This window comes from Apus apus, chromosome 26 (genome assembly GCF_020740795.1).
Source record: "Apus apus isolate bApuApu2 chromosome 26, bApuApu2.pri.cur, whole genome shotgun sequence".
NCBI classification, from domain to species: Eukaryota; Metazoa; Chordata; class Aves; order Apodiformes; family Apodidae; genus Apus; species Apus apus.
The window spans coordinates 1966432-1989285 of record NC_067307.1 but is presented as its reverse complement, the minus strand read 5'-3'; the positions used below and the strand labels follow the sequence as shown (position 1 = coordinate 1989285).

The 22854-nt window shown below is 55.0% G+C and overlaps 1 protein-coding gene across 1 annotated transcript in view; it reads left to right on the top strand.

Moving 5' to 3' along the window:
• PEBP4 (phosphatidylethanolamine binding protein 4) overlaps positions 1-22610 on the top strand; it is a 49309-nt gene extending 26699 nt beyond the window's left edge. Inside the window, exons 4-5 of the mRNA XM_051640746.1 lie at positions 21708-21806; positions 22602-22610. Coding sequence (XP_051496706.1) covers positions 21708-21806; positions 22602-22610 — 108 coding nt within the window. The remainder of the gene's footprint in view (positions 1-21707; positions 21807-22601) is intronic.
• Positions 22611-22854: the final 244 nt, after the last annotated feature.

Below are 22854 nucleotides of genomic sequence, written 5' to 3'. Positions count from 1 at the left end.
TGGCCTGAATATCTTGGAGAGACGGGGAAAGGGGGGGGGGGGTGGAGATTTGCACCCGTGGCTATTCAAGCTTTTCCCTGCCTGCCCGTTTCTTGATCCCAGGGAAGCTGCTGCTGCTTCCAGGCTTTGGGAATCACCCTCTCGCTTCAGGGTTGGGGGGAGTTCTTGGCGACCTGAAGGTTTTCCTACCTATTTATTCATGCAAAACCAACCCCTGGCGCCAAGTCCCCGGGGGCTGCTGCCCTGGCTCTTCTACATAAGAATCCACCTTCATTGACACCCTCCTTCCTCACCCTTGAACCTGGCTTATTTTTGTTCCTCTTCCTCTGGGTGTTTTTAAAAAAGGGGGGGAAGGAGGGAGAAAAAAAGGGGGGAAGGAGGGAGAAAAAAAGGGGGGAAGGAGGGAGAAAAAAAGGGGGGAAGGAGGGAGAAAAAAACCCCCCCACCCCAACACCACCAAAAAACCAACCCCACGCTCCTCTAAATTCACCCTTTTTCCTATATATTTAGCTTTTCACTTCGGTTAGAATTTCCCCTCCTGAATTTTTTATCAGCTCCAGAAAGGAGGAGCCCAGGGATGAGGGGGAGGAAAAGTGTTTTGGGGCAAAGAGTGAGTTGCCAGCAGTTGTTTTTTTTTTTTCCTCCTAACTGGAGCAGTTACCTGCAGTGCAAACCATTCATCTCCTGATTTAACAACTCGGTGCTGCCCCACACAGAGATGGGGTTTTGGATCCCTGGTTGTTGCTTTTCTTTGGTATCAAAGACCCATTTTCTACTAAAATACATTTTCATGGTCATGGGAATCATCAGCTTTTTGTGGCTCCTGGCTTTTCCCCCTTTGATTTTGGATACTGGGGGTTTCCTTAGATCCCTCTTTCTGGCCTGGCATGGATCTCTTGCCCATCCCAAGGGATGGTTTTGGTGCTGGGAATACAAATTCCCTGGTTTTCCCTCATTCCAAGGGGGGGTTGTGTGATGGGAAAAGTGCTGCAGCTTCTCTTGGGATGCCTCTAATCAAATAATAGGTCAGATTTTTTATATTATATATATTTATATTGTAATATACTATATTACATTGTATTACATTATATTTTATTCCTTCTATTCCTTGTATTCTATTCTTTATATTCCTTATATTCCTATAATATAATATAATATAATATATAATATTATATTATATTTATTATAGTATATTGTTGTATTTTAATTTATTATATTTTATTATATTCTATTATATTATGTATCATATCATATTATGAATTTCCCCCCTGGGGGGGTCTCCCCTGCTGCAGGGGGTGATGCCCAGTGAGGATATTATGGGGGTACCAACCCCCCCAGCCACTTTTTTGTGCCCCTTCCACCCTCAGGTGACCCTTCATCAGCACCAGCTCATCCCTGGGGATGAGCCCCAAAGGTCCCTTCTCCCTCTCTGGGCTGTGATGAGTTTGCAGGGTCTCAAGGAAAGGGGCCAGATCTGGGGTGGGATGATTTGGTGTTGTTTTTTTTTGGGGGGGGCAGAGGGTGCTGTTGGCTCGGGGTGAAGAACCTTCCAACAAAACTTCTCCCTTTCCCATCCCTTTGGTCTCTTCTTTTCACTCCTCCCTCCATCCCAGCAGCTCCTGATTGGATATTGATGGGAAGTGGGGAATGAAAGAGAGGATCAAAGCACCCTCGGGGGTGGCTGCTTTTTTTTTTTGGGGGGGGGGGTGGGGGGAGTGTGTGTGTGTCCCCTCCCCCCAGCGCCGGAGCCCACGTGTGACAGGGATTCCCTCATTAGTTAATTAAATGTTGGGGGAGTGTTGGGAGGAGGGAAAGCAGCACGAGACGCACCCCACTACCCCCCCTGCCCCCGCCCCGGGGTCCTGCAGCCCCCCCATGACCTTGTATCCCCCCCATGACCTTGTATCCCCCTGGGACCCTGGATCCCCCCCATGACCTTGTATCCCCCTGGGACCCTGTGTCCCCCCCCCATGATCCTGTGTCCCCCCGTGACCCTGTGTCCCTCTGTCCCCCCACAACCCTGCAGCCCCCCCCGTGACCCTATATCCCCCTGGGACCCTGGGTCCCCCCATGGTCCTGCAGCCCCCCATGACCCCATATCCCTCTGGCATCCTGTGTCCCTCCCAGGATCCTGTATCCCCCCATGATCCTGCAGCTCCCCCCCCCCCCCAGACCCTGTGTCCCCCCATGGTCCTGCAGCCCCCCATGACCCTGTATCCTCCTGGGACCCTGTATCCCCCCCCATGATCCTGCAAGACCCCCAGACCCAGTGTCCCCCCCATGATCCTGCAGCCCCCCATGACCTTGTATCCCCTTGGGACCCTGGATCCCCCCCATGACCTTGTATCCCCTTGGGACCCTGTGTCCCCCCCCATGATCCTGTGTCCCCCTGTGACCCTGTGTCCCTCTGTCCCCCCACAATCCTGCAGCCCCCCATGACCCTATATCCCCCTGGCATCCTGTGTCCCTCTGTGATCCTGTATCCCCTCCCCCCCCCAATGATCCTGTATCCCCCCAGGGATCCTGGAGACTCCCAGGATCCTGTATCCCCCCATGATCCTGCAGCCCCCTCCCCAGACCCTGTATCCCCCCATGATCCTGTATCCCCCCCATGACCCTCTGTCCCCCCGGGACCATGTGTCCCCCCATGGTCCTGCAGCCCCCCATGACCCTGTATCCCCCCCCATGACCCTGCAAGACCCCCAGACCCAGTGTCCCCCCCCATGATCCTGCAGCCCCCCATGACCTTGGAGCCCCCCCATGACCTTGGAGCCCCCTGGGATCCTGTATCCCCCCAGGGATCCTGTATCCCCCCAGGATCCTGTATTCCCCTGGGAATCCTGCATCCCCCCCCCCCCCCATGATCCTGCCCTGTCCCTTCCCAGCCAAACAGCAACTGGGATGGAGGGTGATACTGGTGCCAAAGGAGCCTGGGGGTGGGGACACCGTGGTGTTGTGGTACCCCTCAGGTTTTCAAAAAGCAGAGCTTTGCTCTTCCCCAACTCCTCTCATTCCTCCTGCTCTGTCTGGACCCGGCTGCTTTTTCCAGGGTGATGATCCCGGGTGGAAGTGGGGGACACGCTCTGATCCCTTGGGCTGGAATTTGGTCCCTGCTCAGGGCTTTGCCTCCAGTTTGCCCAGCAGCTGCTGGGCTTCATCCCATCCCTCTGGGAACCCTTGGTTCCCAGGACATTTCCCTCTTCCCCAGGGACAGGTTGTGTGTGCAGTGGATGGATTTGCCAGGTTTCTTCCAAGCTGGAGTGAAAAGCCTGGGAATTCTCGTGGAAATCTGGCTGTGAGGAAGAAGTAGGGCTCTTGGCATGTGGGGAGCAGAGTGCTTTGGGGTGTCACTGCCTGCCCTGGGCCAGCTCTGGGATGATGCTCCAAGTTCTCCTGGGCCATCCGTGAGATGAGCCAGCCTGGGCTCAGCTGCCAGCAGAGGGGGAAGCTGACCCGAGCCCTGGGAACTGCAGCTCCTGCCAACCTGCCACCTTTTCCCCGTTGGAAAGGGAAGGGAGGCTTGGAAAACAAGTCCTGTTGCCACTTCCCTTGCTGGAATGTCACCCCGGGTGCCACTGGCTGCTCTTGGGTAGCAGGGAGCACAGGGGAGATGCTCCCAGGGAGCTGCACATCATGTGCAAAGCTGCCCTGTCCCTTAGGGTGGCCACAGCCTCGGTGTTTTCCCAGCAGAGATCCAGCAATTGGGACAGGGACACCTCTCAGGAGCCCTGACTGACTCGGGTGGTTGGTTTTTTCTCCTCCAGGAAAATCCCTTCTCTCAAACCTCAGCCTTGAATGATCCAGGTTTGTAAAAGGCAAGAGCACTTAAGGGTTGTTCTCAGCCAAGGCCTGAGGCCACCAGGCAGGGCTGTGGTGGCCAAGGTGTTGGGGCTGGTGGCTCCTACCTCCTCTGTGCCCTTCCTGACACATCCAACCACTTTCCAGCACAGCCTGGTAAAGCCAAAAAAAAAACCCACCAACCCCTTTTCCAGGAGGGAAAACTAAAACACCACGCGCAGGGGAGAGCAAAAAAAAACCCACCCCCCCCCCCCCCCAACCAAAGCCACCCATAAAAACCCCAGGGCACTCTCAAGAAGGGTGGGAAGGCAACAGCCCAGGAGAGGAGCCATCAGTTCTCCCCGGCGTCCCGGGATTTCAAACCACTCCAAGGAAATTCGGCCGCTCCTTTTCCTTCCCTGTCAATCAGCGTCGCTGCTGCTGCTTCCTCCTCCTTTTTGAGGTCCCCCCCCCACCCACCCCCCCGGTTCTTTTGGCGATGCCCAGAGCTCTGTTGTATCCCAGCCAGGCAGCCCTCATCACCAAGCGATGCAATCATCCGAGAAGACGAAATAAGAGGCGTCGTTTCTCAGACATAATAGTTGAAAAGTAAGAGTCGGGGGGGGGGGTGGGAGGGAGGGACGCGGCTGCTCCTGCCCTGCTCTGTCCTGGCGTTCTCTGGCCACCGTGTGGCTGGCAAGTCAGCTGCTGGGGGTGTGCAGGGAGGGCTCTGGCAGTGTGCTGGGATCCTGTGGGATTCCCAAAACCCCCCAGTCCTGGGGAACGGGTCCCCCCCCCCGAGCTGCAGGATGCTGCCTCGCTGGGCTTCCCGGGAGCTTTGTTTGGGTGGTGGGATTGGGATGTTGGGGAATGTGGCTCATCCTGCCCAGTCTTTGAGCATCCCAGGCCCTCAACATCCCAGGCCCTGAGTATCCTAGACCCTGAGCATCCCATTCCCTGAGCATCCCTCCTCCTGAGCATCCCTCCTCCTGAGCATCCCATTCCCTGAGCATCCCAGGCCCTGAGCATCCCAGGCCCTGAGCATCCCAGTCCCTGAGCATCCCTCCTCCTGAGCATCCCTCCTCCTGAGCATCCCATTCCCTGAGCATCCCAGGCCCTGAGCATCCCAGGCCCTGAGCATCCCAGGCCCTGAGCATCCCAGGCCCTGAGCATCCCAGGCCCTGAGCATCCCAGACCCTGAGCATCCCAGGCCCTGAGCATCCCAGGCCCTGAGCATCCCTCCTCCTGAGCATTCCAGACCCTGAGCATCCCATTCCCTGAGCATCCCATTCCCTGAGCATCCCAGGCCCTGATCATCCCATTCCCTGAGCATCCCAGTCCCTGAGCATCCCATTCCCTGAGCATCCCATTCCCTGAGCATCCCTCCTCCTGAGCATCCCAGGCCCTGAGCATCCCAGGCCCTGAGCATCCCAGGCCCTGAGCATCCCAGACTCTGAGCATCCCATTCCCTGAGCATCCCATTCCCTGAGCATCCCATTCCCTGAGCATCCCTCCTCCTGAGCATCCCATTCCCTGAGCATCCCATTCCCTGAGCATCCCAGTCCCTGAGCATCCCAGTCCCTGAACATCCCAGTCCCTGAGCATCCCAGGCCCTGAGCATCCCAGTCCCTGAGCATCCCTCCTCCTGAGCATCCCAGGCCCTGAGCATCCCAGGCCCTGAGCATCCCATTCCCTGAGCATCCCATTCCCTGAGCATCCCATTCCCTGAGCATCCCAGTCCCTGAGCATCTCTCCTCCTGAGCACCCCAGGCCCTGAGCATCCCAGGCCCTGAGCATCTTAGACACCTTAAATACCTCTTCCTGTGAGCATCTTGGCCCCTGAGCATCCATTCCCTGAGCATCCCTCCTCCTGAGCATCCCAGGCCCTGAGCATCCCAGACCCTGAGCATCCCAGGCCCTGAGCATCCCTCCTCCTGAGCACCCCATTCCCTGAGCACCCCATTCCCTGAGCATCCCAGGCCCTGAGCATCCCAGACACCTTAAATACCTCTTCCTGTGAGCATCTTGGCCCCTGAGCACCCCAGTCCCTGAGCATCCCTCCTCCTGAGCATCCTGGCCCCTGAGCATCCCAGATCTTCTGAGCATCCCAGCTCCTCAGCATCCTTGCTCCCAAGCATTCCCTCCTGTGAGCATCCCAGCCCCTCTGAGCATCTGGGACCCTCTGAACATCCCTCCAAGCTTCTTCCAAGTTGGAAACACCCAACAAGTTGCTTTGCTTTATCTGAAGGGGTTTGTGTTTGACTGGGACACTCCAGGAAATTCCCCCCCAACTCCTTCCATCCCTGGAGCTGCTCCTGCCTCCTTGGATGGACACATCACCTGGGCTCTGCAACCCAGGTGGGCTCAGACCCCAGGTTTTCCCACGTGGTGGGGGGGGAGAGGAAAACCAACCCAACCAACCACCAGAATGATTTGTGCTGTGAAGGCAACACCTGCCATCCCAGGGGACTGTCCCTGAGCTGCTGCACGGGCAGGGCGATGGGTCAGGAGGGGGAACAGCATGCAAAAGAAGTTGTGGGGCAGCAAAGGGCTGGGCCAGGGACAGCTTTTTAATTCCACAAATGTCACTGAGTCACCAGTGACTCATCGTGATAATGGGAGCCACATTTCCAACCCTGTGCATGACTCCCAGACGCCTTCCAGGGATGTGAGAGCTGTTTGTAAAAAGCCAGGGCCTTGCCCTGGCCTCTCTCCCCCCCTGCTGGTGTCCCCATCTCTCTTGGCAAGGTGACAGCCGGGCTGAGGATGCTCATCTTGTGTCCAGCAGGAGCAGGGGGACACGTTAATGGTCCCCATCAGGTGGCAGGTGTCTATTAAAGTGACTCCCATCACCGCCGTGTCTGGCCTGCCCTTGACTTTGGGGCTGCCCTGGCAGACAGCTCCTTGTCGGTGGCCTGATCCCAGCAGCAGGGGGGTCAGCAGGCTGTGCTTTGTGTGTTCCTCCTCTTTGGGGACGGGTGGTTTGTCCCTTTCCCCCCCCTTTTGGGTCCAAAAAGTGGGTTTGCCACCCTCTGTGGGCAGAACGGCGGCATCGAGCGGGGTGGGATTGGGAGGGTGGGGGGTTTGCATCTGAGCATCCTCTGGTTTATCCCTCACTCTGCCACAATTTCCTCCTCTTCCCAAGGATGCCAATTGCCTTTCCCATCCCTGGTGTGTGGAAAAGGGGAGAGGTCTGTGGTCAGGTCCCCAGGCAGTGGGCGGGTGCTGCGGTGGGTACCCAAGGGTGATGCTTCCCCCTTGGCTTCAGCCCTTGGCTCTTCCCACGGCTCACCTGAGCAGGCAGCCCAGCTGGATGCCTCCAGACCTCATGAATTAAGCAGGAGTGCTATGAACTAAATTAGGGAAGCATTCGATCCAGTCAGACCAGTTCCAAGCTCCCGGGGTGACTGGTGTGGGTCCGTGCCAGCCCAGTCCCCAGTGTGATGCCTGGGAGCCTTGTGCTTCCCTCCTCCCTGGAAATACTTTCTCACCAAATAGCATTAAATATTCCTGAGCTGTGAAAGTCTTGGACTGATTTTATTTTCCATAAATAAACTTGTTGGGAGATATTTGGAGATGGGCCTAAGCTGCAGAGCTTGGACTGGTTCCCAAACCTCACTGCTGTTTGGGCTCGAGGGGTTGGTTCAGGACTGTTTGGAGCTTTATTTTGGCTTTTTAGGGTTTGAGATGGAGGAGGTGGCCTCCAAGGGGACCCTCTCAGTGCTTCCCCAAGCTTCCTGCTCCCCCCAGGAGCTGCTGGGGTGGGTGGAGAGGGATGAACCACCATCCCCTCCCTGCCAGGCAGGGGCTTTAGGGTGCTACGTATGTAGGGTGCTATAGGGGATGGGGTTTTCAGAAGTGGATTTAACTCCTGGGTGTTCCCAGGCTGGATTTTGCACGTGTCTTCAGGAGGTACCAAACTCCCATTTCTTGGGACTATGGGTGCTCCATGTAGTTTCAGGCAGGGGTGCAAACCTTTCCTTGTCACACCTGGGAGCCGATGGCTCCAGCATCTCCCTGGAAGCAGGTTGCTTTCCAGATGGGAGCAAGGAGGGGAAAAAAAAGGGAGGAATGACAAAGGAATTCCATTCCTGGCTTTTGCAAGGGAGAAATCAAGCCAGGAGAGCTGGAAGGCTGAGCTTCCCAACCTGCTCTGTGTGGAGAGCATCCCAGGGCTGCTGGGTCCATGGGGCGAGGAGGTGAGGGATTCATCCCCTCCCCTCACTGGTGAGGCAGAGAACTCTCTGCTTGTCTAACAAGCCTCTGATTAATTATGACAAGTACAGGATTGCTCTTTTGGTGAGCGCACATGCTCTCCCCCAACCCCTGGCCCTCCCTCCCCCTCCCCTTCCCCTCCTTTCCCCTCACTTTCCAGGTTCGTGCCGAGCGCAGCCGATGGGGAGAGGAACCTGATCCCACCCGTGGACTCTGTCACATCCTCATTAATTTGCCCATGTCTCCCTTGGTAGCCTAAGGGGACCAGCACATTTTTAACGAGGCTCCGAGGAGCCTCCTCAGGGTTACAGCTTCATTTTGACAGCTGCCACGGGAAAGGTGCAGAGTCAGGGTTTGTGGTGGCTCCCAAGGCTCCCAAAGCCATTCCAGGCTGCTCCCTGTGCAGGATTTGTCCCTCTCTCCAGTTCTTTTTTTGACTTCTTTTCAACTGGGATGCAGCTGCTGCTCAGAGATTTGCTGGTGGGTTCAAGCTGAGCTGGGGGCATAGAATCATGGAGTGGTTTGGGTGGGAAAGGACTTTCAAGATCATCCAGATCCAACCCACCTGAACAGGCAGGGACACCTCCCGTCAGCCCAGGCTGCTCCAAGCCCCATCCAACCTGGAGAAATGCTGATTTGCAACCCAGAGCTGGGAGGGATCCAGTGTTGATCCCAATGGGACCCTTCTAGGTGCTGGTAGGGATGACCTCTGCTCCTTTCCTCCCATAAATGAAGGTAAAACCCAGCCCAGGTCCCTGCTGGCTTGGCCACACTCCAGCCCTGATGCCACCCGTGTCCCCCCTCATCATTCCGTGTGTGCTGTGATCTGCTGTTCTTTCCTAATCTGAGTTAATTAACCTCATCCATCATAGGATCATCATCATGGGATGGTTTGGGTTGGAGAGACCTGAAAGATCATCCAGTCTCAACCCCCTGCATGGGCAGGGACACCTCCCACCAGCCCAGGCTGCTCCAAGCCCCATCCAACCTGCCCTTCAACACTGCCAGGGATGGGGCAGCCACAGCTTCTCTGAGCAAAGGGGTTTTTAATCCATGGGGATCACCTGAACCCATGGGGATCCTCCAAGGATCTGTCACTGTGGCTCAAGATGAGCTGCCCTGGCCAATTCTGCTTTTTCCTTCCCCCTGATCCCCAAATTGAAGCAAGTGATGATGAAATCCCATCCCAGCTTCCCCTTTCTGAGGAATATTCCCTGCCAGCTGGGTCAGAGGCTGCATCCAGGGGGGGGTTTTGTGTTCAGGGGGAGGATCAGTTGCCACTTGTGTAGGGATCTTGCTCCATCCTGGGAGCTCTTCTTGCCTATTCTAATGCAAATGCTCCTTAGCTGATAATCTGGATGTTGAGTGGATTATTTCACCCCCGGATGAGCTGCTGGAAGGCACTTTTCTTTCTGCTCTCAGTATATTGAACCAAAAAAACCCACCACAACCCGAACCCCACCACAAAGAAAACCCACCTGGGGATGACATTTACATCCCCAGGCATCTGTGCAGGAAGCACAGTTGTCTCCTGCCCTAAAAGAAATGAGGAAATATGACCCAAAGACACCCCCTTGGCAGCTTGATCATCTTTGCACGATCCTTGCAACAGCAAATGTTTGTCTGGCAATGAAAAGGAGGAGGCAAGACACCATGAGAAATCAATTCAAAGAGGTTCCCAGCTGCTGGAGCAGCATCCCAGTCTCCCATCCTTCCACCATCCCGTTGCTGGGGTGCAACAAGATGCCAAGTATCCCTCTAAGAAGCAGAACAGGGCTCTACCCCCACCCCAAAAGTGGGGCTGACCAGGGTGTTGCTTTTGTTCCCTCCTTGCAAATTTCCCAGAGGCTGGAAGCATTGCTTCCCAACAGCATTCCAGCAGCACTGCTTGGGGTTGAATCCCAGCGGGTTTTTGGTGGCTGAGGGTTTGCTCCAGGTGCTGGCAGGACAGGGAACAGAGGCAGCACCTCTGTGGCTGCACCACGGGGGGTGGGATTTGGGGTTGGTTTTGGGACTGGGCCACGGTTTGGGGTTGCTTAAAGCAGGTTCAGCTCCTGCCAGGGCCCAAATGGAAATGTGTGGAGGGTAACGCAGGAAATGAGCATTGTTTAGGGTAGGATTCAACTTATATTTTTTTTTGGGGGGGGGTACAAGCTCCTGCTGTGGGAATCCAGCCCTGGGAACATCCTTAGTGCCCTCACTCCAGGCTCCTCCAGCCCCTCGGCGTCACGACCGGCTCTTTTCCTCAGTCTGTCCCCCCAAATAACTTGGGGTTTGACCTTGGGGAGCCCTGCTCCAGTCAGGGAGCTGCATTTCCGAAGGGAAAAAAAAAAAAAGGGGGGAGATAAAAGCACCAAAACAAACCCCCTTTCCCTGCACGTGCAGCTCCTTCCCCCGGGAGAGACGGGAAAAGAGACGGAGCCGCACGTGACGGGTGTTTAATCGCAGCGTTTAATGCACTCCTGGAAGGCACTTGGATCCAGGGATGGGTAGGAACCCTTGGGGAGGACAATAGACTATTGTCTCTTCTTTCCTCCAGCACCCGGGGAGGAGCTGATAACCCCACGACCCTCGATTCACCCGGGGTTTTCTCCAGAGGTGGGAACCGCAGCTCTTAAACCAGGGAGTTTTCTACTTGATTCCGAGTCGAGTCGCCCGGTTTCTGGGTGGTGTTAGAAAAGCATAAAAGGCATTTTTTCTCCTTTCCCCAAAGGGCTGTTTGGTCTTGAGGGGATGCAGAGGGGAGGAAAATTGTAGAATCCCAGGCTAGTTCAGGTTGGAGGGACCTGAAAGATCATCTAGATCCAAAAATAGCTGCTTGTGTGAGGTAATGTAGCAACTGTTTAGTAATATAATGACAAAGTCATGGAATGATTTGGGTTGGAGGGACCTGAAAGATCATCCAGATCCAACCTCCTGCATGGGCAGGGACACCTCCCACCAGCCCAGGCTGCTCCAAGCCCCATCCAACCTGCCCTTCAACACTGCCAGGGATGGGGCAGCCACAGCTTCCCTGGGCAGCCTGGGCCAGGCTCTCACCACCCTCACAGCCAAGAATTTCCTCCTCATCTCCAGCCTCCATCTCCCTCTCCCAGTTTTCATCCATTCTCCCTTCTCCTCTCACTAGTGGTCCCGTGCCTCCCAGTATCCCAGCACCTGGGCAACAAGGCAAACCCATCAAATATTGGTTGTAGGCTTGTGGGGGGGCTGGGAATTGTGTCTTCCAGGCAGAAGCAGCATCTCAACTCCTTGATTCGCTTCCCCCCCGGGTGACCTGGGCCCATAATTGCAGAGCAGGGGAGCTGGGGCAGATCACACCCATCATGGAAATCAACATCTCCATCCATCTCCCAGCTTGGGAAGCGATTGAGGGCAAAATGACTAAAGGTCCAGGTGAAAAAAACAGATGTAAAAAGTAGCCAACTTATTGACTAATAGATTTCTTAGTCATGAAGTTCCCCCTGCCTCCCTATGTGCCGAAATCAAAGCAATTAGGGATTTAAATGAAGCTGGGATCCGTGGTGCAGAAAATGCTTGTTTTAGAGGAAGGTTGGGCAGAGGTGAGTGACCTGGAGCACCCCTGGTAATGAAAGCTCTTCACAGCTTGCAGTGTTTCACCAGTGGGTAATTGCTGTGCTCCGAGATCCAGCCCTGGCTGCATTAATGATGCACTTTCCCTTTTCCCCAACCTCCTTTTCAGCTTCCTTTATTTATTTTATTTTTTTTTCATGTCTTGGTGATGGATTTCAGAGCAGGGTGGTGGGAACGAAGACGTTCACGGGGCCCGTGTCCTCACTTCAAGGATTAGTGGGAGGGTTTTTTTGGGTGGTGGTGATTAGCAGAGGGATGAGGGGCAGGAGCCTTGGGAGGGGGTGGCTGGAGACAAATGGAGTGTGACAAGGGTGGACATCCCTGTTGGTTGGGCTACATCCATGTGGTTTGTGGTTTATTTAGTGTGACAAGATGGATCTATTAAAACAGGACATACATTAAGGAGGGGGGGGGGGGGTTTGGAAAGAGAGTGAGATGTTGGATAGGAATACAAATCCTATTAACTTCCAAATGAAAACCACATCCAAGGGAGACAGTTGGCTTCCCTTCTTAGTTTATTATTAAATATTTGACTAGGGAGGGGAGTTCTGAGCTGAGCATCTTTTCCCTCCTGTTCCTGGCAAGGTTTGTGGAGCAGGGAGGTTTTTGCCAAGGCAGTGCCTGGGTGTGGATCACCAGGGGGTGATGGTGCATCGAGGGTGGAGAAAAAAAAAAAAACAACCAACACCCAAATCCACTTTTAGGATGCTCTAGGGAGCAGAAAAATTCAGGGTGCTGGGAGTAAATGGTGGCAGGAGGGAGTTGGGTGAGCTGGAGCTTCACCCCCCCGGGGATGGAGGTGGACAGAGAAGCTCCTGCCACTCCTGAAAGGCTTTTAATTTTGCCCCAAACCAGGAGGAGAGCTCTCCTCCCCTCCCAGCCCTCACCAAACCGCTGCTGAGATCCCCCTCGGGACACCGGGATTAATTTCCTCCGGTGACCTCGGGGGCTGTCCCAGCCTGACCCCGCCGCCGGGGAGGGAGGGAAGGTCGGGGCAAAGGAGCAGAGGGGCCAAGCAGCAGCTGATCGGGAGCGTGGGGCCCTTAAGTGTTTGAACAAGAAGGAAATGGCATTTCCAGTTCACTTCATCTCAGCGCCGGCTCCGGCTCATTGCAAAGCGTCGGGATTCAATTACCGGCCCCGCCAGCGCCTTCCCGGGGGAGCTGAGTGTCACTGTCCCCCCCCCCAGCCCCTCTGCCAGCCCTGCTGTCATCAACCAGCACCCCCCTCACCCCGACCCCCAACCTCGGGGGCGGCCGAGGGTCCCTGAAGAGCAGCCAGGGCTCGAGGAGTGTTGAGGAACGAGAAATGAAGGAGGTGGCGGAGCGCCGGGCGTGGGCTGGGGTAGGAGCTGGTCCTGCTGGGATTCCTGTAAGGAATCAAGCTGGTGATTTGGCTCAAGGGTGGGAGGAAGGATGTGGTGGCCAGGGAGGGGGTGCTGTACCCTCTCGGCAGCATCTTCTCCATCGGGATGAGCATCATCCCAAAGGGTGAGGCAGAGCCTCTTCACCGGCTGCTGCCGCCGTTGCCCGAAGGTTTCCCCTCTGACAAGGGCCAATTTGCTAATGAGGGCTAATTGTCTTCCTGCCTCTTCCCCCCTCTTCTCCGTGGCCAGCTCGGTGGTGGGACACAAGTGCCCAAGGGGCATTTGGGGCTCAGCCCCAGCCCCAAGCTCGGCCTGTGGTGGTGGGATCATCCCCTTTTGCTGGAGCTGCTGGGGAGATGGTTCTTTCTACCTGTGGAGGAAAATCTGATCCAGAAAATAAGGAAACACTCATTACTTCATATACTCGTGGGATTTTAATAATATTAATTAGTATTTAATTTGTGCCTTGGCAATTCACTTGTGCTGAGCTGTTATTTGAGCAGAACCACAGCAACGCTCAGCCCGCTTTGCAGCCCAGTCCACCCCAGCAGCTCCAGCCCTTCCTCCTGGGTACCCACCCGTCTCCCCGTCCCATCCCATGCAAAGCAGCCCCTCATTGTCCTCTTCCTCCTTGATTTTATTCACTTTGTAGTCTGTGGCTGCAAAAGCTCGAGGTGTGGTGCACGTGTTGCCTGTGCGGGTGGGAACTGCCAAGCAAAGTGCTGCTGGGATGGGTAGATCCGAGTTGCAGAGTGGAGGAGCTGTTCCTCCCGGGTGTTCCTGGGGCAGGAGTATCCCTGAATCCCTAGGTAATCATCCCTGAATCCCTATGTAAGCATCCTTGCATCCTTAGGTGAGAATCCCTCCATCCTTGTGGGACCGTCCCTCCGTCCCCGTCTGAACATCCCTCTGTCCCATATGAGTATCCCTGCATCCCTGTGTGAGCATCCTTCCATCCTTGTGCAAGGATCCCTGCATCCCATAGGAGCATCACTCCATCCCTCTGTGAGCATCCTTCCATCCTTGTGCAATAATCCCTGCATCCTTCTGTGACCATCCCTGCATCCCTGGCTGAGCATCCTTGCAGCCCATATGACCATCCCTCCATCCCTCTGTTAGGATCCCTACATCCCATCCCAGCATCCCTGCATCCCATATAAGCATCCCTCCATCCTGGTGTGAGCATCCCTGAGGAGCATCCCTCCATCCCTGGCTGAGCATCCCTCCATCCCTGCATCCCTCTGTGAGCATCCCTACATCCCATCCCTGCATCCCAAAGGAGCATCCCTCTCTGAGCATCCCTGCATCCCATCCCAGCATCCCTGCATCCCATACAAGCATCCCTCCACCCTGGTGTGAGCATCCCTGAGGAGCATCCCTCCATCCCTCATGTGATCATCCCTCCATCCCTCATCCCTCCATCCCTCATGTGATCATCCTTCCATCCCTCTGTGATCATCCCTCCATCCCTCATGTGATCATCTCTCCATCCCTGGCTGAGCATCCCTCCATCCCTCTGTGAGCATCCCTACATCCCATCCCTGCATCCCAAAGGAGCATCCCTCTGTGAGCATCCCTACATCCCATCCCAGCATCCCTGCATCCCATCCCAGCATCTCTGCATCCCATACAAGCATCCCTGCATCCCATCCCAGCATCCCTGCATCCCATACAAGCATCCCTCCACCCTGGTGTGAGCATCCCTGAGGAGCATCCCTCCATCCCTCTGTAATAATCTCTCCATCCCTGGCTGAGCATCCTTCCATCCCTGCATCCCTCTGTGAGCATCCCTACATCCCATCCCAGCATTCCTGCATCCCATCCCAGCATCCCTGCATCCCATACAAGCATCCCTCCACCCTGGTGTGAGCATCCCTAAGGAGCATCCTTCCATCCCTGGCTGAGCATCCCTCCACCCCATCCCTCCATCCCAAAGGAGCATCCCACCCTCCCCCTCCACCCCTGCCCCCCCTCCCCCCCCCACAAGCCCCACTTCCCCAGATAATGAGAGCGAGTTGAAAAAACTTCCAGCCTCTTCCTGCACGCCGGTGACTGACACAAATGGAGTTCATATTTAATCATCTGTTAACTCGTTGTCTATTATAGCTCTTTAATAGCACCATAGATATTCTTAATGAACCATGATTTAAGGTATTTACAGCTCTAGGACCGACAGACATCACTCACAGTGTGCAGGTAATGAGGCGTGAAACAGCTCTGGAAACCATCAAAATGGGAGGGAGGGAGAGGAGGGAGGGGAAAGCAGGAGAGGAGTTAGGAGCTGAATTGTTGCAGGGTTTGTTGTAGGACGTTTAGGCATTTAAAGTCGTTCCAGCTTTCCCGAGGTGGCGGGTAGGGCTGAGTTCAGCACTTCCCAGAGCCTGTAACCCCTGCTTTGCAAGGGGTGGGGTTTGGTAGGGGCAGCTTCTTCCCTTGGGAAGGTGGGAGCAAAGGGAGGAGAAGCCCCTTGAGGGTCCAGCAGGTGCTTCTGTGCGTGGCCCAGAGCAAAGCTTGGACTTTTTGGGGGTGCTTTTGATCCCCATCCCCAGCAGGTTGTTTGCTTCACCCACCAGGCCCCCTTGGTTTGGGGGGGGGGGGGGGGGAAAGACTGACCCTTCCCTTTGCTCATTTGCAAATGTCACCCTGAAAACAAAACAAAACACACACACACAAAAAAAAAACCCCACCAACCCCCCCCCCCAAAAAAAACAACAAACCCACCCAAAAGCCAAGATTGGGAAAATAATTCCTGACAGAGGTGCCATTTTCCATCACAATATTTGGTAGCAAATGTCAAATGTCCCCAGTCCATGTGTCCCCCTGTGTGATAATAATTGGGCTGGAAGGCTGAGCTCTGCCACCGAGGCTGCTCGATGCTGCCTCCCCCTCCTCCTCCTCCTCCTCCACCTCCACTGCTCAGAAAATGTGTCTCTGTCCCTCCACTTCATCCCTGCCCTGATGTCCCCAGCTTGGGGACAAGTGTGCAAGGCTTGTTTGCTCACCCCCCGAGCTCTGTCACCCCCAAAGGCCAGAAGGAAGGTGGTGGGAAAAGGGGGTGGGATGAAGCAAAAGCTGGACTGGGGAGTTCTTGAGGTGTGAATTCCACTTGGCCTGGTGGGTTTTGGATGGGTTTCTCTCCTGGCTGGAAGGTGGGCAGTGTTGGGCTGTCCCATTGCCCTGGTGTTTGGTGTCTGGCAGCCAGCTCAGAGGTCCTGATGACGATGGTGATGGTTTTGGGGGGGAACCCAGCTGAGAGCCACCCCGAGTTTGCAGCTCCTCTTTGCAAAACCTGGATTCCCAGCATCCCAGAGCATGTCTCCCACTTGGTGTCACACAGTTTTATGGTGAGGACCTGGTGTGTTCTGCAACCCAACCGTTCTCCTTTTGCAGAATCATAGACTTGATTTATTTTTGTTGTTGGAAAGCACCTTTAAGACCATCCAATCCAACTACTCACCTGGCACTGCCAAGCCCACCACTAAACCACATTTATTTGCTACTTCATTGCAAACAAACCATTTCTTGAAGCATCTCGAGACCTTTAGCTGAGAACAGACCTTTAACGCGCTCGCTCTAACGACCCTGGATTAATCAATCCTTATTAGAAGATCAGGCTGCATAAATATTTGGCCAGAGAGCCTCTGGGGAGAAGGGAAGAGCTGGGGAGAGGGAAGAGCTGGGGAGAGGGAAGAGCTGGGAAGAGCAGCAGAGAGTTGGAAAGTCAATGAAGCTCTTTTCTGAGGCTTTGGGGGGTGGAGGTGGGATGATGCCGTGTGTCCCCTTGGGCGAATCCTGCAGAGTAGGGTTAAAATTGCTGACCTGTTTCTGCCCGGGGAAAAGGAGCAGGGAAGTGATGAGGTGCAGGTTTAAAAGAAGGTGGTGAAACCTTCTGCTGCTCCTCAGCTCTTCCCCAAACCCACAACAACCGACTCGGCTGCGATTGCAAACACGACGTGGTGGGTTGTTGGTTTTTTTATTGCCTGTCTCCCCCCTGTGCTGTCAGCCACTGAAGAAGGAGCTAGAATTTCTTTTTTGGCAAAGCATCAGCAGCAGAATTGCTAACTCTGCGCCCGTTATAGAAACTTTTTAGGACTGGGGATGAGCCAAGAGAAGAGCCCAGATTGAGTCTCGGCTCTCAGCTGGTGCTCGCGGCGCTTCCACCTCGCCAGGAGGAGCTGCTCCTGTAGGACACAACCTGGAGCCCTCCAGCCACCATCCAGGGAGCCAAGGGGATGTTTCCCAGGCTGCTGGGCACCCTGCCCACCTCCCTGCCCACCCAGAAGCTCGTGCCAGGTCACTCAGGGTGTATTTTGATTTTCTGGGTTGTATAAACCCGGCTCTGCCCCGGCCATCGCGCCGGGGGGGCAAGGTGTGGGGTTCTTGGGATGCATCCCTGCATCCCGTCTCTGCGTCCCTGCATCCCCCCTCTGCACCAGAGGGACTGGTCAGGATTGGTCATCCCGTGCCCCTGGTCACCCTGGGATCCTTGGCAGGGATGTCACACTGGCCATGGCAATGCCAAGCTGGAGCTTGGCTCAGGTCCCACCTGAATCCGTCAGCGCCGTGGTCTGTTCTGCTGCAGCTCCCTGCTGTGGTGACCCTGTTCCCAGCTGTAAAGGGGCACGGGTGGCAAGAGGTCACCTGGAAGTCTCTCCTATTTCCTGGCAGGCCAAGGGGTTGGATGCTACTAACAGCCTTTGCTCAGGGAATGAGGAGCAGCTCAGAGGGAAGGATGAGCCGGACAGGATCCAAATGGACTTTTCCGAATCAACCCAACCCCTTCGTACCCTGTGCTGGGAAGCAGGAGCTGGGCTGGGAGCCTGACTGGGGCTCTGCCCATCACCTGGGCTTTGTTCCTGAGCTTTGGGATTGAATTCCCAAGGCCAGCTGGGCCAGGAGAGCTGGGCACCATCCACTCCCTCCCGAAGGGAAGGGAACATTTTCCCTGCCGTCCGTTCCCAGCAGGACGGGGCTTTGCAGACACCCCTGGTGGGTCAGAGCCCCAAATCCACCCTGGAGCTGCTGAAAATGCTGGGGTGCTGCATGTGTGCCACTTCCATGTGCTCTGGTTTCCAAGGAAACAGCTCTCTCTACATGTGTGTCGCTTAACACCCTCCTTGCTTTCATTTGGATAAGTCTTTAATTCCTGTGCAGCCCCAGCTCGAGCTGCCTGTGCATCCTCAGCTCACAAACCCTTCTCCTGCCTCTTGGAAAGTCCCTGCCTGCTGGGAGCAAGTTTCCTAAACCTGTGGCTAATCAGAGCAGCTTCCTGCAGTAATAACTGGATATCTCCTTGCTGCTTCCCTCTAGAAACCATCCGAAGGGAAAACAGGACCTGCAGGTGTCACCTGCCACCAGCCCTGGCTCTGCTTTGGGTGTCCCCCACCTGGGGACGTGGCTGCAGCTGCAGCCCTGAGCCCTCCTTGCAGTGGTTAAGATGCTGATTGCAAAGCAGCCCCTGGGAGGAGAAGAAGGGCTGGGGAGCAGGGAGGGATGTCCCTTGGCAGGGTGTCCCCTCGGAAGGGTTTCCCTTGGAAGGGTGTCCCTTGGGAAGGTGACTCTTGGCAGCGAGTCCCTTGGCAGGGTGACCCTTGGCTGGGTGATTCTTGCCAGGGTGTCCCTTGCCAGGGTGTCCCTTGGCAGGGTGTCCCATGGCAGGGTGTTCCTCACACAAGCCCAGCAGTCTCCCCACGGTCACGTTGCTTGTGGGACACCCCGTGTCCCCACGTGTTCCCCCCTGGGAGCAGAAAGAGGGTGACAAGGAGTTGGGGGTGCTTGGTTACCCCGAGAGTTCAGCTGCGGGAACCCCCAAAAAGGCTTTTTCTTCCCCTCTCCCCTTCTTCTTCTTGTTGCACTGAGGAATTTTCTGATCTAAACCCGATTTCTGCCTTCTCCAGAGATCCCCCCCCCCCGGGGTGGTTGGTGCTTGTGAAGCCGAGTGGCTCCCGTGTCACTCTGGGCTGGTTCCTTCCATCTGGAGCCCTGACAGCAGCTAATGCTGTTAGTCTGTGTCAAGGAGGGATTTTCAGCATGAAAAAAAACCCACCCCTAAAAATCCCCACAGCTTGGGCTGCTCCTTGCAAGCAGAACCAGTTGGGGGGGGGGGTAAATAAACCCAAGAACCCACCTTACCCCGCTTTGGGGGTCTTCAGATTTGGGGGGGTGATCTCTGGAGGGGTCTGGGAGCAGCCCCCAGCTGCTGGTGGCCCCTAAGCACCAGGTGACCTCAGGTCGTGGAGGGCTTTGCTATCTTTAGGTGGCAGGTGAGGGATTGTGGCTCTTAGGGTGACCAGCAGGTAACAAGAGAGGAAAATCCCTCCATCCAGAGGAAAATCCCTCAGTCCCAGCTCAGGGCCACTGACCCCAACCCCATCCCTTGGTGTGTGGGGTGGGGGGGGGGGGTGGTGGGTGGGTTTTTCTGGCCTTGCCAGCCCCCAACCCTGTGTCCCACCACCTTTCTAAGCCACAATCTGCACCGAATGACAAGCCTGCTGTTAACTCCACTTGCACTCTCTTCTGCTGTTTGCTGTTATTTTTTAACACCTTTCCCCCCCCCCCCCCTCCCCTCCTCTCCTCTTTATTATTATTTCTCATTTCACAAAAGCACTATCCTCTCCCCAGAGCCTGCCTGCAGCGAAGGCATGGTCTGTACAACTGCAATTATTTCCAAGAACAGATGGAGTGAGGAGCAGAAAGTCTGTTAATAGTAATAGAAATGCTACATGTTAACCTGGACAGCACATGATGACAGTCCCATGACTACACGTTCTGTTCCCACCAGCTGGGCTCCCTGCTCTGAGATGAGAGAGAGTCAGAGACGTGGAGCTCAGCTCCTGCACCCTCCCCAAAGTTAGAGCTCAAATTCCTTCACACTTCCAGTGGAGGGTGTGTTTTGTTGGTTGTTTTTTTATCCCTGGGGGGGGTTGTTGGGCTTCTTTCTTCCTCCCCTCCTCCTGCTTGATTTCAGGCAAAGGGATGGTGCTGATTTTTTTTTTGGGTTTCCCAACCCCTGGGAGGTTCAGGGCTGGTTGCAGCTGCCAGTGGGGATGGGAAGGAGGTGGCAGCTCTGCTCCCAGGTCCTGATCTTCAGCCTCATGTGGTGGCATCATCCCCAGCCCCTTTTCTCGGGGCTGTTTAGCTGAGAGAAAAGGAGCCTGAGGGGGGATCTCCTCAGTGCTGATCAGTATCTCCAGGGGGTGGCAGGAGGGGGGACCAGACTCTGCTCAGGGGTGTCCAGGGACAGGACAAGGGGCCATGGGCACAAATTGGAGCACAGGAGCTTTGACCTGAATGTGAGAAAATCCTTCTTGACTCTGAGGGTGACAGAGCCCTGGGACAGGCTGCCCAGGGAGGTTGTGGAGTCTCCATCCCTGGAGACATTCCAGCCCCTCCTGGCTGTGTTCCTGTGGGATCTGCTCTAGGGGATCCTGCTCTACTAGATGGTTGGACTGGCTGATCTCCAGAGCTCCCTTCCAACCCCAACCACCCTGTGATTCTGTGATGCCATCCCCACATCTGTGTCCTTCACCTAACTCCTGGGATGCAAACCCCTGGGATTAATGCGCCAGGGCAGCAGCAGCCGTGCTCCCAGGCAGGGCTGTTCCATAAGCTTGGGATTTTCTCTGCAACTGCTGCAAGCTGGTTGCTAAATGGGTTGAAATCCCCATTCTTCTGGCGAAACCAGTTGCATTGCTCCAGTGGGTTGCAAAGGGAAGGGGCTACAGGGGATCTCTGGGCTTGGCAACACCCCCGGGGACTCTCTTACCCCATTTAACCCAACCAGGAGTTGAGAAATAAAACTAAAAGGTTATTCCAGCCCCACTGATCTCGCTGTGAAAATCCCTGCCTGGTTTCACAAGGGACTGGGAGGGATTTAGCCCCAGAGCTCCAGCTAATTTTGGTGGGAATGGCTTGGCTAAATCCCTGGGTCGTTTACGAAACCCCGGGGCAGGTTGGAGCGGTGAGTGGCACCTCTGGCGAGCTGACAGATGCACCTGGAGGTCTTATTAGGATAGAGATCCCTTAATCGGGGTGCGTGCAGGGTAAGCTGGGGCCTGAGGTCCTGCCAAATCCCCTGAGATCCTCGGGTTTTCTATCCACAGCCTCCAGAGGTCACTTCAATCCCAGCTCCATCCTCGCGGAGACCGAAATATCCACCCTGTCTCGCACCCTTGGGTGCTGGGGGGCCTTGGTGGGGATGCTGGGGGGGCTGAGCTGGTCATCCATGAATCCCTGCTCCCTTTCCCTGGTTGCCACCATCGAGGAGAGGTTGCCCAGCCCTTCGGGTGCTGCCTTCTTGCAGCACCTTGGGGTTAGGTTGGGATTCGTTGGGCAAAGCTCCTCAGCCATCAACCCAGGGCTGGAACTGGATTTCAAGCCCCCCAAATCTCCCTCTCCCAGGGATGGAAACCTTCTGGAGAAGGTGCCCTGCACCGTGGCTGCTGCAGGATGTGGCGAGAGGGAGGAAGGGCACTCAGGTTGGTGCCTTTGGGTTGGAAAAAGCAGCAAACCCTCCTTCTTCCTCTCCTGGTGAAAAAAATCAGACCCCGAGGAGCGACCGGTCCTCGCGTCGCCCTGCTCGCCTCCCCTGTGCATGTTGCAGGAGTGTCACCGTCAGAATCTGTGTGCCTGGGGAAAGGGAAGTATATTTTGGGGCTGGCCAGACTCCTGGCAGGGTGTTTCTTGGCTCCCACACCAAAGATCCAACCCCCCTGTCCCACCCTCCGTGCCCACAGCGCTCTCCCCTCCTCTCTTGCAGAGCAAGAAGTACGTGCTGGTGCTGGTGGATCCCGATGTTCCCAACAGAGCCAATCCCAGGAAACGTTTCTGGAGGCACTGGCTGGTCACTGAAATCCCTGTGAGTCCCTCGGGGGTTCCCTGTGGCAGGGCCTGGCAGCTCAGGGTCTTCCCAAGCAGGGGGGATGTAGCAGGAATTCCTGCCCCACAGGGCAGCGTTCCCAGGGGCTGCGCCGTGCAGTGAAATCCCTAAGGATGAGGGTTTGTGGGAGAAATGTAGCTGGTGTAGGTAGGGAAGAGCTTCCTCAGGCTCTATAGAGCCAAGCTGGTCCAAAAATACTGCTGGGTTGTGGTTTTTCCCCCCTTTTTCCTAAGGAATTGCTGAAAAAAAACCCCTCCCTTGAAACTCGTCTCCACCAGTTTCTCCATAGAACCAACCAGTTGGTTCAAACCTCTCTTACTGCTCTTGGTTCTTTTTTGGCTCAAAACCGAGTGATTTTGGGGGGAAATCTCGTCGGTGCCGAATGTTTGGTCCAGTTTTTGGTGAGAAAAAAGGTTTCCAGGCCAGGGAAATCAAACAGGGAAACAGGTTTGGGTTGAATTCCTGCTGCCACGGACAGACGAGCCCTTGTCTTCACAGCAGGGCATCAATCCCAAAATATCCTGCCCTATCCCTGGTTGGCTTCCAAAAAAACCCAAAGGGTTTGGAAAATCAATGTATTCCTTTTCCTGCTTGCTCTTATCTTTTAAAAAAGAAGGTGTTTCAGCCCTGAATCAATCTACCTTAACAATCTTAGCACTAAAGTCTAATTAAGATATCAATTAATTTGCAACGTGCATTTCACAAGAAATATCTCATCATTCTCCTCTATTATTCTCTGAAATTACTGCTAAGGGCTTTTTTTTGTGTGTGCAGATACCTTAATTAGACTTTTTATTGTTAATGGGAATATTGAGCAAATTAAAATGGGATCTTGGTACTTTCCATGAATTCCATAATTGGCTGAAAAATTGAAAGCAGTTCGAATAATTGCAGAGATTTGTGTCCAGGGCTCTTTTTTTTTGTTGTTTTGGTGGTTGTTGTTGTTTAATCCTTCTGAATTTCTAACAACAGGGTCCTGAAAGTCTCTCATTAATTTTAATATTTACTAAATGCAAAGAAGCCCAAG